At 34.4% G+C, this 16,377-nt stretch overlaps 1 protein-coding gene across 1 annotated transcript in view; it reads left to right on the top strand.

The window, feature by feature from the left end:
* LOC106109481 overlaps nt 1–15,277 on the top strand; it is a 28,229-nt gene extending 12,952 nt beyond the window's left edge. Inside the window, exons 2-10 of the mRNA XM_013290993.1 lie at nt 1,981–2,125; nt 9,322–9,453; nt 11,619–12,302; nt 12,377–12,582; nt 12,782–12,881; nt 13,266–13,413; nt 13,704–13,829; nt 14,394–14,518; nt 14,921–15,277. Of these exons, the coding sequence (XP_013146447.1) occupies nt 1,981–2,125; nt 9,322–9,453; nt 11,619–12,302; nt 12,377–12,582; nt 12,782–12,881; nt 13,266–13,413; nt 13,704–13,829; nt 14,394–14,518; nt 14,921–14,955 (1,701 nt within the window). The 3' untranslated portion in view covers nt 14,956–15,277. The remainder of the gene's footprint in view (nt 1–1,980; nt 2,126–9,321; nt 9,454–11,618; nt 12,303–12,376; nt 12,583–12,781; nt 12,882–13,265; nt 13,414–13,703; nt 13,830–14,393; nt 14,519–14,920) is intronic.
* Nucleotides 15,278–16,377: the final 1,100 nt, after the last annotated feature.

Below are 16,377 nucleotides of genomic sequence, written 5' to 3'. Positions count from 1 at the left end.
CAGCTGAACTAAACATGTCAGTGGATTTTAGGTTATAAATGCAAAAGTATTTGAAAAAAAATATGGTTCATTATTATGTATAAATACATAGTAGGTACTTTCTTAAGTAGAAAAATTTACTAGAAAAATAGAACGATCGAATGCTTTTTCTATCAACCTTGTTTCTTACGAATTCGTATTTGTTTCTGCAATGTATATTTAATAGGGACCCGTTTGTAGTGTAATCCATCTAAAATACTGTCTCGACAAGAAATAATTATTAGCACGTCGTAACAGCGCTTGCGTGGGCCCAGCGGACATCCTTATAGACTCGAAGACACGCCGCTTTAACTAAAATTGTCATAGCAATTTACAACTATGATCTAACACTTCAGTGCAAACTAGACCGGTACTAGAACTAGCGCCCTCTAGTGACCACATTTAGCATAAAAAATAATAAAGTCTAAATGAAACTTGAATTATGTAAATACTAGCTACTAGCTGTTGCTCGCGACTTCGTCTGCGTGAAATTCAAATATAATGAGAACAGCCTATGTTACTAATTTATAACGTATCTTTTTAATGGTGAAAGAATTTTTGAAATTGGTCCACTAGTTTTGGAGGTATTTCAATTAATACAAAAATACAAATCTTTCTTTTAAAATATAATGATTAAGTATTTTGATCGTTCCTTGATATCCACTGCGCGGAATTTAAAAATATCTAGTTAAAAAATATAGCTTATGTTAGTGATAATGTTGCTTTCTAAAAAATGATTTTTTTTAAATCGGTCCAATAGTTTTTGAGTGTATTATTTACATAAAAATACAATTTTTTCCTCTTGGTATTCGTAGAAATAATGATAGGCAAAATGTCTTATATTATGGTACAAAATTCTATTCTATCTTTGTTACTCGAAATATTTAATGCAGTATAGTTTACAAAGGTGTGACATTACAGATTAAAAATATAATTAAAAATAATTAACAACAAAATGAATTTTGATAATTCAAAATTTATATAATTTTGTTTGCATTGGAATCTGGAAAGTTAAGTGTTACTAACTGCTATTGTTTAAACACCGTCGATCAACAACTTGATTATAATTCTTGATTTATGATAACCAACTTTGTACACTAATTATTGGCAGCGTCCATCTTTTTACAATTTGCATATCGTGAATCAGTTATACCAGTCTACGTTAAAAACATTCGTTTCATCGTAAAACTTGTCTGCGTCAAGGACGTCGCGTAAAACACTTAACTCAAAGATCGTCTTGTTTTTAAAACGTTTATAAATAACCACTGCGAAATGTAAAAATAGAAACAAACCACGAAAAACACGAGATAACCACCTAGTGTTGTAAGTTTATTTGAATCTATGCTTCACAAGTCTACATTCATTTACTCTGTTTAATTTTTTACGTAAGTTGTGCAAATTATTTTTATATTTTATATTAATAAAACTAAATAATTTTACAAAGATAAATCACAAAAGTTTATAAATGAATAAGCTCTGAAGTTAATTTTCAAAATACATAAAACGACGCCGGATTGCTTTAGCACTGAATGTCATATTTGTTGTAAACTTACAACCAAGGTGATTTACTTAGCTACATAAATAAGGAAGCTCATGTTTCAAGGAGCTTGTGCGAGTGGAACCGGTACCTGAGGGACAAAGTACAAGTGGCAAATTCTACCGAACGTTCTTCCGTAAATTGATGACTACCGAGTATGCTACTTGGGTCTTGAAATGGTTAATGGAAATGTATGGGAATACTAACATGCCGTAATGGACTTTTTAGTAGCTGAAATACGTTGTATATGAACTGAAATACGAAATTCAAAGAACAAGATTAAAATATAAAAAATCTTTGCTTTAAGACACTAAAATAATTCATGAGGAATAAACGCAAAGAAGGTTAATGCCCTCGCAAAAAAATTCGAAAGAAAACTCCCAAGTTGGTTCCCAAGTTTTCACGTGTATTGTTTTTTTTTTCAGATCACAATAGCGGAAGGCGGTGGTCCTCTCGGCACCCATTGTCGGAAGAGCGCCGAGTGCAATGTTTCAAATTCACACTGCGACAAAGGAGTTTGCTCTTGTCAACCTTATTACGCCCAAGTTGACAACTACACGTGTCTTGAATGTAAGTACCCTAGTTATATTTTGCTTACACGGATTTTTTTATATTAAAATTTAATTATGTAAAAATAAAGGTAGATACTGACACACTGTTGTCCTTATACAAGTCCAAATCTAGAGAAACAATTGAAATACTATTGTCATTTTACTTCTTATTAATCTTACTTCTAACTAACATTATAAATGTGAAAGTTTAGGTGGATGGATGAATATTTGTTAGAGTTTGTAGCCTAAACGGCTGAACGGATTTCGCTGAAATTTGGCACAGATGTAGAGGATACTCTGAAAGAACGCATAGGCTATTCAGTTTGGTTTTTTCAATCCCACACGAACGGAGTTGCGGGCGAAAGCTAGTAATTTGTATTGTGATGGCTTTATTTCTTAATTAGCTATAGGAATTGAGTTGTTAATGTAATATGTAATTATTATGTTAACAAAAATGTTTCGTCTTCACGCGATCTTCAGCCCACGCATCGCGGTACTAGACTAGACTTCCGTAGAATACAATTTCTTAGTACAAATTGCGCGCAAAACTGCGTTTTTTTTATTGTCCTACTAAAGTGTAGTTGTGAATTATTTGGTGACATAATAATATCTATTAAGAATTATTTCGATTAGCTATAGAATTCTGAAATACACCAAGAATGCACCAAATACCATACATAGGAAACTGACCAAACATCTTTGCTAGCTAAATTACAAACCCACATGCATGTTACATACACACAATGCTGTGTCAATAACCCCTAATAATTCTGCTGCGGTAGTGTTGCTAGCTAGAGGCGTAAATGGAAGTATTTTTACGATGTATTTTATTGGCGCACTATCGCCGACAAAAGAGTCTTCCAACCTTCGCTAGTCTGCGGTCAGCCTTACAAATTACTTTCACTTAAATAATACTCGACGTAACTATTGTCATCAAAATGTAAAAAAATGGTAGCTACGCTCAGAGAATTTCGCTTTCCAATCATTTGGAAAAAATTATCGGAATGTATTCAAAATTCTTTGTTTTGTGGGATTGAAGTGCACATTAAAATTTACAAGAAAGAAAGTTATTCAGATTGTTACATAAAATAAAATACTTCTACGGTATTTTTTTGTATTTGGTATTTGCATATTTTGATAAACGAAAAAAGGTTTTTATTGCTTGAATGAATGCGTTTACAAAAAATAAACATCGAATTAGTGCATAAAAAATATAAGATCGTTAGTCTGCTATCTAAATGCAAAATCATGTTGGTTTTATAGACTAGCATTGAATACCCCTAATCAATGATTTTCCATTTTGCTTTTGCTGGTTTCTGATTTCAAATATTTGTAATTGAGCAATCAATGCGGGCCATTGTGTGCGCTGTAAGATATCTGCTTATTCATTTCTCTTCAGATTATTTTATTTGCATAGAATCCGTTTCGCGGAAATATAATAATACTTCTTTGAGTATCTAACGGTTGTTCTTAATCAAGAAAGCAGCGGTAGATAAAGCATAATTTTATAGTTCTTTTACTTGTTAAACGGTTATCATGTTTATTACTAACCCCATATTATATACTAGCTTACGCTCGCGACTCCGTCCGCGTATAATTAAAAAAATAAGTAGCCTATGTGTTCTTTCAGACTATCCTTTACATCTAGACAAAATTTCATCGAAATCCGTTCAGCCGTTTAGGCTACAAACTCTAACACATCCATGCATTCATCTAAATTTTCGCATTTAGAATACTCGTATTAGTAAGAAGTAAGATATAGATTGGAAAAAAATATATCTCAGATTCATATCTAAATTAATATGCTTTTACAAAAACTCGAAACATATCCATGTGAACTTTTGAAAAAAAAAAACGCTAATTTAATGAAAAGTAAATTATTGGTATAGGCTCAGATAATACTATACCACAATAGGATAACTTAATGAAGACATCTTCAAATTCTTTCAAGAAACTTAACATTTATAAAATATTCAGATTTCGAGCGTGAGAATAATAGTAAACGAAGTGTAGAAATTGCAGCGCACCAAAATGCACGACGCCGCCTTTAAGATTGTCTGCGACGCGATGCTATCGGCGTTATCAAATGCTTTTATTTCGATCGTCCCATAATCCCACGCTCGGCGTACTTTCTTCACCCTATTCAGAACAAAAGACCGAATTGAGCAAGTGGTATGGGTGTGCAACGGTTCTTTTGCAATTTGGAGTACAATTTTTGCGAAAGACCAGTGTCATCGCTACAAGTGCGACATTTAATGTACGCGCACACTTTCTTCTCGTTATTCTTTAAATGTTTTCTGTGAAATAATACGGTGATATTCTTAAGAAATGGTGATGGCCTTACGCTTTACTTATACACTTATAACGTTGAGGTCGTGAGAATTTCTTATTGAAATATTAACCATCTGTTTCTTCTTGATCTATGCAACTTTTTTGTTGCAAAGATTTCGCCTACTGAAACTAACTTAACTAATCATACACTATTAATTCTAAAAATCTATTAAGCATTAGGATACGCAGATTGCTATCTCCAAGATCAGGGGCATTGGCATTGGCATCGGCAACCATTGGCACGCGTGCCATAAATGGGACGCGATATCATATTTTAGGCACGTCGATAATCATAAAAACAGAAAAAAAAAAGTTGATGAAATTGGACCAATAATCGCAGTCAAAATTATTCGATGACACATGTAAGACCGCATTAAACATTTCTTAAAAAAATGGCACTTTGATGTACAAATGTTTGCCACCCCTGACCTAGATAAATAGGATATGTGTGTCTAGACGTGTGCTGTCAGCTGTCAGTGTCCGTCAGTCGTCAGTCGGGCAGTGGTCAGTGTGCCAGTCGCCAGCCGCCAGCCGTAAGCAATCATCTTATACCATCAGAGTAACTGACACCACGTACCGTTCCAACAGATCTAACAGTCGGCCGTCGACAGCTACAGAAAGTTGTAATTATCTCTGATATATCAATGGAAACATTTATGTTGGTCCAAAAAAAACTTTACAAGATTGCTTGTATTTTTGGGGAATGGGAATACAAAAACTTCCCACCCAAATTGTCGCTTAGAATCTGGCGAATTTTCGCGAAATTTACAAACTGTCAAGGACATTTTATGACATTATTCCTAATATCAAAAGGCGTAAAAGTTCTTTGAACAAGCATCAAAATTAGTCGAACGATCTATACTAAAGGAAAAAAACGCAATACCCTTACGAAATTCAATGAGCGACAACCACAGTTTTATCGTGACCGGTACCAATAAATCCTTGTTGAGTTGTTGGGGTGTTGAGATGCAATCTTGTAGTGTACGTACTGACTGATTACAACACAATTCCGACGTTATGATTGTAAGAAACAAACATCTTTAAATCCGTTTACTTGTTCTCAGGAATTGAACAAAGGCACATAGGATTTACTTTTTATAGAGTTACTACTTCGTATCGCAAAAAATTTTATAACATATAATGAAACAAACTGTTTCTTTAATTAGCTATTGTCACTGTATGATGAACGGTTATTTTATGAGACTTCATTAATAACTAGCTGTTGCTCGCAATATCGCCAATTTAAAAAAAAAAGCAATAAAAAATATAGCCTATCTTGCTCACTGATAACGTAGCTTTTTAAGGGTCAAAGAATTTTTGAAAGCGAACCAATAGTTATAGAGTTATTTCAATACATGCAAAAATAAAAATCTTTCCTCTTTATAATATAAGTATAGACTAATTTTGCGCTCGCGCTGTTGAAATGTTATCATAAAAAAATGTTGCGATAACAATTTTCTAAACACTTTTTAATCATTGTACATTGAAACTGTGAACACAACATGTTTTATGTAATGTTTTGTAGTGTGAACGTAGATTAAGCGTATGCGTGTTCTCGTAAGATCGCGAGACAGTGAGCAAGTATAACATGACAGCATCACCCCGAGCACGGTACAGTTCGTCCATTAACCCAGATCAGAGGAAAAAAGTTGAACTGTGTTATAGTGCAATGTAGGCCCACGAAATACACGATCTCTTGACACTAATGAGCAAAAACAAAAATTATGTGAACCCACTCATAATTGATATACACCTTGTTTTGTTTATATACGATCCAGATCTTTCTGAACCTATTTTTTGCTACAAATCTTCGAGATAATGAAGAACAGTGATATGGTTGCATTGATAAAAATAAGGCCAACGAAAGCGTGGCAATATTAAACGGTAAATTATAATTATTATTGAATTAATGCAGGCAATGACATTTTTACTTTTTTAATTTTTATCATTATCGTATTGATAACACTTTTTTATTTTTAGAGCGTAACATCACATAAAGTATACCTCTGCATGTCTTATAAAACATTATGAACTCAGGCAATTCCTACCAATGACTCACTGCGAGTTCCCAATCAATAAACACTGCGGTTGATCAGAGTACTAGCGACTTATAATTTAAATAATATATTAGCATAATAATATTTGTAAATAATTAATAAGACTTTCTTTTGTAAATAATCGATGGTTTTGTTCACATAACACAATCTTAGAGTTAAAACATGATTTCAATTAATGTAAACAATAACAGTAATAGTGACGTCACGTGCCTCAGCCAGTTCTTACAAATGCAGTTAGAAACAGAGACGTGGGCAAATAGTGTACAACTTATTGCATTCGAGTATTACACTATCGTATTGCATAGGCGTGTACACATAAAGCTAATATTCGACCAAGTGATTTAAGGCTCGCGAGACGGTAACCGTTATGAAGATAGAGGGCCCATAGACTGTAAAAGGCTATCCAAGTCCGCTTAGTCATGTATGTAGTTTTACAGTACGGTGCCTTAATGCGCGTTCCAGGAATACACAAGCTCAAACGACATTTATGACGATTGCGTGCCAATTCTATCCATGATTCGAATGTAATGGCTCGTAATCCAAATTCTTATAATCGACCAGACCTTGACATTGAATATTTTTATTCGAATCCGTATTTTGATCGTGCCAGTTCTCGATACGTATTTAATCGATGATCGTTTAATTCAACAAAATTCTATTGTTAACGAGTAAAGTGTAACATCGCCTCTATATCGAAGGCGTTTGAACTTATCGATCGAAAGCATTTATAGAAATAGGCCGCAGATTAAATCGTTGCGATTGGAAATATAAAAGTCACGCGAATCATTTTTCACGGCTGTCAGAGCGCGCCAAATCTAATAAACGCGAATGATCATCGTTTTGATCTGTGTTTTGGGATTTATGTGTCATTCTATTGTTGAATTGAACAGACTATTTAAGGGACAAAACGTGCTTTGATGTATCAATGGAATGTATTCCAAATACTATTGACTGTTTAATTATTAAAAAAGGAAGACGTACGAATATTACATTTAATATATAATTATCATTTTATTTAATTACAATTTTCTAATTCAATCCGGATTGGGCCAGCGTGTTTGATTGTGGCCTAGTCACCCTAACCCGGATAAGCTCGGAACCCCTCGGTGCCCACGACGACGACTAATTTGTATGTGCAAATAATTTCCAAAGTGTTGAAATATTACCATTAATTAAGTAAATCAGGAACTTTCACTTTGTTCATTGATTAATAGCTAGTCAATGTATAATATGAACATATTTTGATATACGTCCACTTATAATAACGTTGACAGACTTTTATTAATTGTTCGGAAGCTACACATATGACGGAAAAAGCATAATACGGGACATAATAAAAGTGTTAAAAAATGGAAATCAAGTTGAAACTGGTGGCATTTTAATCGGCAGTAGAGTTTTTACATAATGTAATAATTGACATGATAATAAACATTTTATGCAAACTTTCGAATGCATTCTTTTAAAAAACCTGAACTGGGTGTCGTTAATAAGAATATGTTTTAAAATAAAATGACAATCAAATATTTAACATAAAACAATAAACTTATAAATATAGTAGTAAGAAAAGTAAGTCGTTTTTAAACAGCATTATTATTACCTTAAAATGATACATACATATAGCTTTCGCTCGCGACTCCGTCCGCGTGGAATTAAAAAAAAACAAAAGTGAGTAGCCTATGTGTTCTTCCAGACTATCCTCTACATCTATACCAAATTTTATCGAGATCCGTTCAGCCGTTTAGGCTACAAACTCTAACAAACATTCATCCATCCATCCATCTAAACTTTCGCATTTATAATATTAGTAAGATATAAAAATGAGATATAACTTTTATAGAATATAAGACTAGCTGTTGCTCGAGACTTAGTCCACATGAAATTGAAAATTGTAAAACAAAATATCCCATGTTACTAAGTAGTAACGTAGTTTTCTAACGGTGAATGAATTTTTGAAATCGATGCAGTAGTTTTTGAGTTATTACAATACATCAAAAATACAAATCTTTATAATATCAGTATAGATATAGATTAATGTAAAGAATGCTAAGAATAAAGTGACAGCAATAATTCTTAGACCTTACTATAAGATGAATCAAAGCAACTTGCAAGTATTATGAAAGTGCATTTTAAACATCGCCACATCAAAGAAAAAGATCGTATCGTCTGGAATGTGGGCACGCGTTAACCTTATTCCGGGTGGCTCGTGTGAAGCGACGGCGGAAATATTACGTCCATTGGATGCAAATTAATGGCCCCGCCCGGTCGTACTGAGCCAAACTGAGCCAACGGTGAACTTGAAACTGAATTGGGTCAAGTCCGCCCTAGGGTCATGAACTCTACGATCTTAAACGGTTCGCCTATATTTTTGACATTGACAAGGATTGTATTGGACAGCGACGCCCATTGATAGAAGTCCCGTTTTATTTTTAGAAATTACATAGAACAGTTCAATTTCATTTATATATCGCATTAATAGGTATGAAAAGGTTATTCAGATTGTTTATTAAGCATTAACTTTTGCCCGCGATGTTGTCCGCGTGGAATAAAAAAAAAAAATAGTACCTATATGCATGTGTTCTTTCAGACTATAATCTACATATGTGCCTAATTTCATCTAGATTCGTTGAGCTTTAGAGATATGTAGTAACAAACATCCATCCATACATCCAAACTTTCGTATTTAATATTACTGAGATGTAATAAAACGGACTTTGTTACTTAAAAAGATTAATCTAATTCCTCTTCATAAATTTGGAGGAATGTAGACAACGGAAAGAAGAATTTAAGAGACAGTCATTTAGTTATTGATGTTTTTTCCTTGTTTCAGCGACGTTGCTGGGTTCAGAATGCATCGTGTCCGAACAGTGCACCCTCAAAGTGGCGTTCAGCGCCTGCCTCGACGGCGTGTGTCGATGCACCGACGGACATTTACAATTCAGAAAACATACGTGCCTTTCTCGTAAGTCTACATATATTACATTACACTATACATACAAATTACTTCGTTATTATGATAATATGAAACGATTTGTATGGATACAATAGGTGTGCTTACTTGCGGTGTTATAACAATTAACTTGCTTCTATAAGCAGTTGTAGCTAGAGTAAAATATAAATGTTTCTGTCTGGAATAACAATTAACGGATACGTCCGTGTAACTGGACTTTAATTATGTCATCTAAGAAATACTAAAATCTTGTCTATTTTTTATAAGGTGACAAACGAGCAAGCGGCCACCTGAATCCGCCGAAATGGCGTAGCGACCGCGGCCCATAGACATTCGCAATAGCTGATGCGTTGCCTACTCTAAATTGACGAAGGAGGAGACGCACATAAACAAGATAGTTCCCCGTTCCTATGCGTCTCCTCCATCGTCGAATCCACGGTCCCTTCCCATCCTTTTCTTATAAGAAAAAAGGTGGGAAGGAAGAGGGGCTAAAATTGGGCCTATAAATATTCTTAACACTATTTAAACTGAACTGAGTTTTGTTATTTTTCTAATGATTTTAATACAAAGTTACAATATTTTTTGCATCTCAAAATCAACTATAACTCTAATAATAGTAACCGTAATTTCCAAATTTTCCCTGTATCCTGTTAAACATGAGACATTGAAATAATTCTTATTTTCTTAATTACATCGTAAACTTACATTGATTATACCATAGCTTGTATTATGTGCCGTATCGAAACAAGTTAACTTGCCGCGTAATTTCCTGAAGTGGCAAGAAGAAAGTCGAAACTTAAGTGTTAAGTAATGACCGTGTTTACTTAATACTCTTTGGTAATGATATTCGAAAGTCTGATATGTAATATTTAGTGTACTTAACCTGAAATAAAAAAAAATAATAAAAAAATACATTGTGTTATTTTAACGATTTATTGTTTTGACATTTATTCCTAAATCATTTTTAAACATCGAATCAAAAAACAATTTGTCCAAATACATTCTATAAGTTAACCAGACGTTTCCAAAAACGTAAGCGCCTAATGATAACAATTTCCGCATTGTATTGCTTCACTTTTGTGGGAAGAATAAATCGTAGAAGGTAATTGTAGCGATGGAACCGGCATCCGCTCGTGTGAACCTGTCTTATTATCATTTATAACGCTTTTATTATTATGTTATTGTGTTAATACAACTTAACTGTTCTATCCTAGGTAGACTAGGTAGACTAATATATCTACGTTGACATCGCAGTAAAAGAACGGACGCACACCTTTGATTAAACTATCGCACAGGTTCGATTGTCGATTGTTTCGTAGCCAATTCAATTTAAAATAGTAGTGTGCCCACCTCCATATAAGCTTATAGGAATCAGAGCGAGACTAAACACTTGTGCGATAGTTTAGTTAAAGGTGCACGCGTTCTAACATATCAAAATCTAGATCGGTAGAAAATAACTCACAGTAATGTCGGGTACTGTAAGAATTTCTGTAATGTGATCCAGTTATGTGAACGATAAAGTACTTATCTGTGTGTTAAATGTTTATAATTAACGCTAATTTTATTAAACAGTTAACCGAATTAATGCGTACTTTTCTTCCGTGTACGTATAAAGGTAAATATCGTGCAATGAAATTAAGAAATTTCGGTGAAAAGAACCAGTTTATGTTGACCCTCGCGTGTTTTACTACATTGTGCTAGATTGTATATAAACGCTAATCATATTATCATTTTGTGGATTTTGCATCAATTACTTTAAATTGCTTTATCAGACGAAGTAAGGAATCCGAAAAGAAAGCACTTCGATTAATTACACTTGACCAATTTTACCGATATAGTTACGTATTAATTAACGTAGTCACTATTTTCCGTCTGATAAAACTATATTGTGACAAATGCAATATTTAAGATGTGACGTAGATTTTACACCAGTAGTAAAATATGAAAACGTTTAACATAAAACAGGTTAGAGCTCTTCCATGTATCGAGTAGATAGACTGATGTATTATTAAGGAATTTATTAAAGTTGCAAGCATTATCGAGAAAATAGCTACTTGAAATAGTTAATGGCGTTTTCTCCGGCTATAATCACGGTACTATCAAATTATTATTGCGATATCGTCGTGTCTCTAAATGACTACAAATCAATACTAAAAGCATTTTCATTTACATTCCAGCCGCTCCCCCGAGCCACGTATGCTATAGCAACGAACATTGCCGCCTATGGGATAAGGAGAGCCACTGTGAATTCGTTATCCCAAATCTTTTCGGACGATGCGCGTGCAACATATTTTTCAAACAAATCGGAGACAGATGCATCACGCAAAAGATACCAACATTCTCCACAGAAGCAGTTGTCATCGATCAAAGTCTCATGAACCAACCTTTAGTCGTCGAAGCATCAAAAGAAACTATTCACAATATTCCAACGCCGATAAAAACTTTGAACTTACCTGCAGTTATAAATCCTGGTTCTCTTGAAACTTTCGTGCCGCTTAGCGACTTAGTTGATTCCGATGAGGTTGAACCTAGTAAGGTACCGACGATCCCGGGCAAAAATGATGTATTAACTACAGAAGAAGGAGGCAATTCTTTGCTACAAGCTGTTATAAAGACACCAACTTTAGAACCTGTAAAACAGATGCCAGTCGCGAATAGAAAGGAAGGTGATCACACTGAGGTTATTCGCGTCGAAGAAATGACAGCCAATTTACATGCAAACGACCAGCCTGTATACAGAGTTGTGACACAACCGACCACTGAAAAGAAAGCAAATAAGAAGATCGGTGGTGTAAAGGAACAACAAACAAGTTCGGTGAAGCCTTTCAAAGGTGGACATCCAAAGAAATCTTCATCCAAAGGTTTGTTCATTTTAATGCATCTGTTATTATATATCAATTCACACAGAAAATAATTTTCATTATTACATTTTCAGATAAGAACCGTATTCGCGCCGAGGTTTCCTCCGTGTTTTACCTCGGGCCAGCGTCTCTCGGCATGCCCTGCATACGCGACTCACAGTGTCATCAAGTAGATGTATACTCTAAATGTGTGAACAAGCGATGTGATTGCGCATTCCGCACCAACTCGACATCTGCGTGTTCGGCACGGAACAGAGGATGTTTGCCGGGAACCTTCCAGGTAAGGATACTTGCGTTGTATGTAAAAGAGTACATACTATTATAAAACATGTACTTTCCTTCACGACAATTTATAAGTGAATTTGTTTAATAAGCAATTTAACGAGTATTTACAACATGTCCGAAAATTTAGTACTACTAGCTTAGTATGCTACTACTTTTTTATTGAAATACTAATGTAGTTACTTGATGTATTTCAGTGTCGTTCGACTGGGGCATGCATCAGCTGGTTCTTCGTCTGTGACGGCCGCAAAGACTGCCCCGACGGCTCCGACGAGAAGTGCGAAGGCAGCGGTAAAGGTCGCTAACTACTGTTTATCTATGCACTGATTCATTTCATCGCACACAAATACTCTCTCTTTCATTCTTTACTTTTACAAAACGCTTGTTTGGTTTTCACTCGAAGAATAAGTACATAGTTTCCAATCTTACTAATATTATGAATGCGAAAGTTTAAGGAAGAAGAAATGTGTTACAGAGAGCTTAAACAGCTGAAATTTGGGATAGATGTAGAGGATAGTCTGAAAGAACATATAGGCTTATTTAGTCCCACGCTTACGGAGTCGCAGTCAAAATCTAGTCAGTTATATAATCTTAAACAGAAATTAAAATATCTGATCTATATGATTACTTCTGAAATATCCAGCAAAGTTATAAGTTTTTATTCAATGTTCTTTTCTTCAGATGGTTCTGGTGAGCGTTGCCCAATGCATGCGTTCCGTTGCGGCGGTCCGGGCGGGCAGTGCGTCTCACGTGCGGCGCGCTGCGATGGCAGCGTGCAGTGCCCCGGCGGCGAGGACGAGAAAAACTGCAGAGCCACTAAACGCAAGGGGTATGACTATCTTTAGAAAGTACTGAAGCACTCAGCTTATAAAAGAACAAAAAAAATCGGGCTTCATATGCAGTTTTTGAAAAGACACTAAGGTCTCTCTCCTACCTATTGGGCACTAATGGTTAACTTAACATGTTAGTTTAAAGTCTACTTAAAAGTTGTGCGTCAATAACTTGTTCACAACAAGCAGAGCATTAGATAAATTTACGAAGAAATTAATTCTTTTAATAAGTTCACGATTTTAGTAGGAGTCTTCTATAATTGTATTCTAATATCGATTCTCTTTCCAGATGTCCGCGTCATACTTTCCGATGCGGGTCGGGCGAGTGTTTGCCCGAATACGAGTTCTGCAATGCGATCCTCTCCTGCAAAGACGGGTCTGACGAGCCACCACATCTATGTAATGAACAATCAAGGTAAATAATCATATTCACAATTTACCACTAAATTTAACATCTACTGCTCAGACCAATACAATAATCTGATTGCTGAATTTATAAAAGGATTAACTAATAACTTTTCATACAAAATGAGGTCGAGTTCCGTTATGTTTGCTTACCAAATAGTACCACACAATGGCAGCAAACACCATAGTAAAATACCGTGGTGTTATGGTATTTAGATCGCACACATTTTGTTCATATGCGTGAAGCTTGGCCTATTAAGAGACACGTGCCTGTAGAAGCATGGGTGCAACATTCTGACCTCACTCAAAACACTGTTAGAATATTAAGAATTGAGATCTCGTTGTTGATCTCTATAAGTGAATCACGCAGTGAAATGGCATAGATTGAGTGTTAATGAGTGATAGTACCTTCACCTTTTTCTAAAACAATGAAGCCACACACTTTCTTAGACGTCTTTCGGATACGAATATGACCTCATCTTTTGTAAAATTAGCCCATGTATAGAAGAATAACCCCAACACATGATATTTGCTGGGAATGTGTTATTGTGTTAATAAAATCTTATTTTTTTAGATGGCGTGCGGCTGATTTTTGTCCGCTGAGATGCGGCAACGGGCGCTGCCGCAGCACGGCCGTGGCGTGCTCGGGGCGCGATGGCTGCGGCGACAACAGCGACGAAATCGCCTGTTCTGTTTGCAGTGAGTACACCAATAATTGCAACCCTTAAAACGAGAAGTGTAGTAAATGTCACTCCTGTAACCTACTATGAAGAATGATGTAACGTTAGGGTTGTCAAAAATAGTATTTGTGTGAATGTAAACGTAAACATGTGAATGTAAACAAATGAATATTAGAGCCCAGATAAAGTGTATGTTGTATGACTGCTGAAATACCTCGACTTTAAAAGACTATGGTGTTTATATCGTGAATGTAAGTCACAATTAGTCTATGTTACCTGATGTTAGTCCGTGCTTAAGGATAAATCAATTATGACTATTTTTTGTTCCGCCATACCTGTAAACATTGCTCTCCTTCCTTAAATTCGACTGTACCAATAGTCTTGTACACTTGAAATAATAATGTTAATTTTGTATTTACAGAATGCCCATCTCCATCCAAAACTAAAGAAGATTGAAAAATTATAACTCCAGTTAAAAAATAAGTTAAATTAAGTTTTGCCGTACAGATCTCACGTTAACAGAAGAATTATAAAATAAATTAGAAGAATACTTTTTACATCAATTAATCCAGTGAGTTACTTATTGTATAATTTTCAAGCAGATATTTAATAGAAAATATAGACATTTCTTTTGTCTTGTTATTTTCGGCTTAGAATTGTACAGCTCAGTTAGATCTTTGGTGTTTTCATACCGTAATTAACTATTATTGTGTAATTCAAGATTTTCTCAACGTATTGTTGCATTTTTATACTTTTTCATATAAAATGTTACGGTTCTAATTTTAAGTTTGTGACTTTGGTTTGTTTCGAATTTATTTATACAATTTCGGATTTTTTTTTTCATGTCAATAACATAAATGAAAACAGAAGAAGAACAGAAAGTTAAAATTGTTTGGTTTTAAATTTCTTCATCTCTATAAATTCTACACTTGTGATTTTTATTTGCTTTTATTTCTAATAATTCAAGTATGTAATATTTGCTTTTCGTATTATGCATTTTATAAGACTGAAGATTCATTTATATATTATACTTATTTATTACTTTTTATTATATTTTATAATAAAACTACCACTAGTTGGATAATAAGTAAGAAAACACTTGTAAATATGAGATCACCCTATTTTTATATTAGCATTTCTTCGTCTATTTTTCGTATGGCTTATTAATTAGATGTAATTTACAAATAGAATTCCACTGTTAATACAAAATTATTCAACACTTATTTTTTTACACTTGCAATTATATTTATCCCTAAACAGTCTGTAAAGTCATGTCTCACGAATGTGTCAGATTTAATCTATTGTACCTTTATTTAAACGATTTATACGTTGTTAATTGATTTTTGGTTTTAAAATCGTAGATTTTTGTTAATTTACTAATATTGCCTTTAACCAATCCAACTAAGCTCTGGGCTTATAGGATATGGTTCACGTCAATAGTCGAATGGCAGGATTCGGACCCTCGACCGCAAGATCGGTAGTCCGTACCCAATACCATTAGGCTATTGGCGCTTGATTGTAATCAAAGCAGTGTAGTTAATATTTTTTGTAACAAAGTTAGCAGAGCAGCTAAACTATCGCACAACTGTTAGTGATTGTCAATTGTTTCGCAGCAAATACAACTGTTTAGTTGCACAACTAAAAATCGAGTAGTGTACCTCCAAATAAGCTTATAAGAAACAAAGTGAGACTAAATAGTTGTTATGTAATTAGATGCGCACGCTCTAAATGTTGCAGAAAACGAAAAAGTAAACTTATTAAGATACCAATCCATATTTTTTATATAACTTCATGAACTTATATTGCAACCTAATTTATCATGTAATTAGACCACCGAATCTTTGTAATACAGAAATTATAATTTTTTGTATTTCAGTT

This window comes from Papilio polytes, unplaced genomic scaffold (genome assembly GCF_000836215.1).
Source record: "Papilio polytes unplaced genomic scaffold, Ppol_1.0 DF821289.1, whole genome shotgun sequence".
Classification (NCBI taxonomy): domain Eukaryota; kingdom Metazoa; phylum Arthropoda; class Insecta; order Lepidoptera; family Papilionidae; genus Papilio; species Papilio polytes.
Note: the sequence above shows the minus strand (reverse complement) of the source record. Positions and strands in the feature narration are given on the sequence as shown.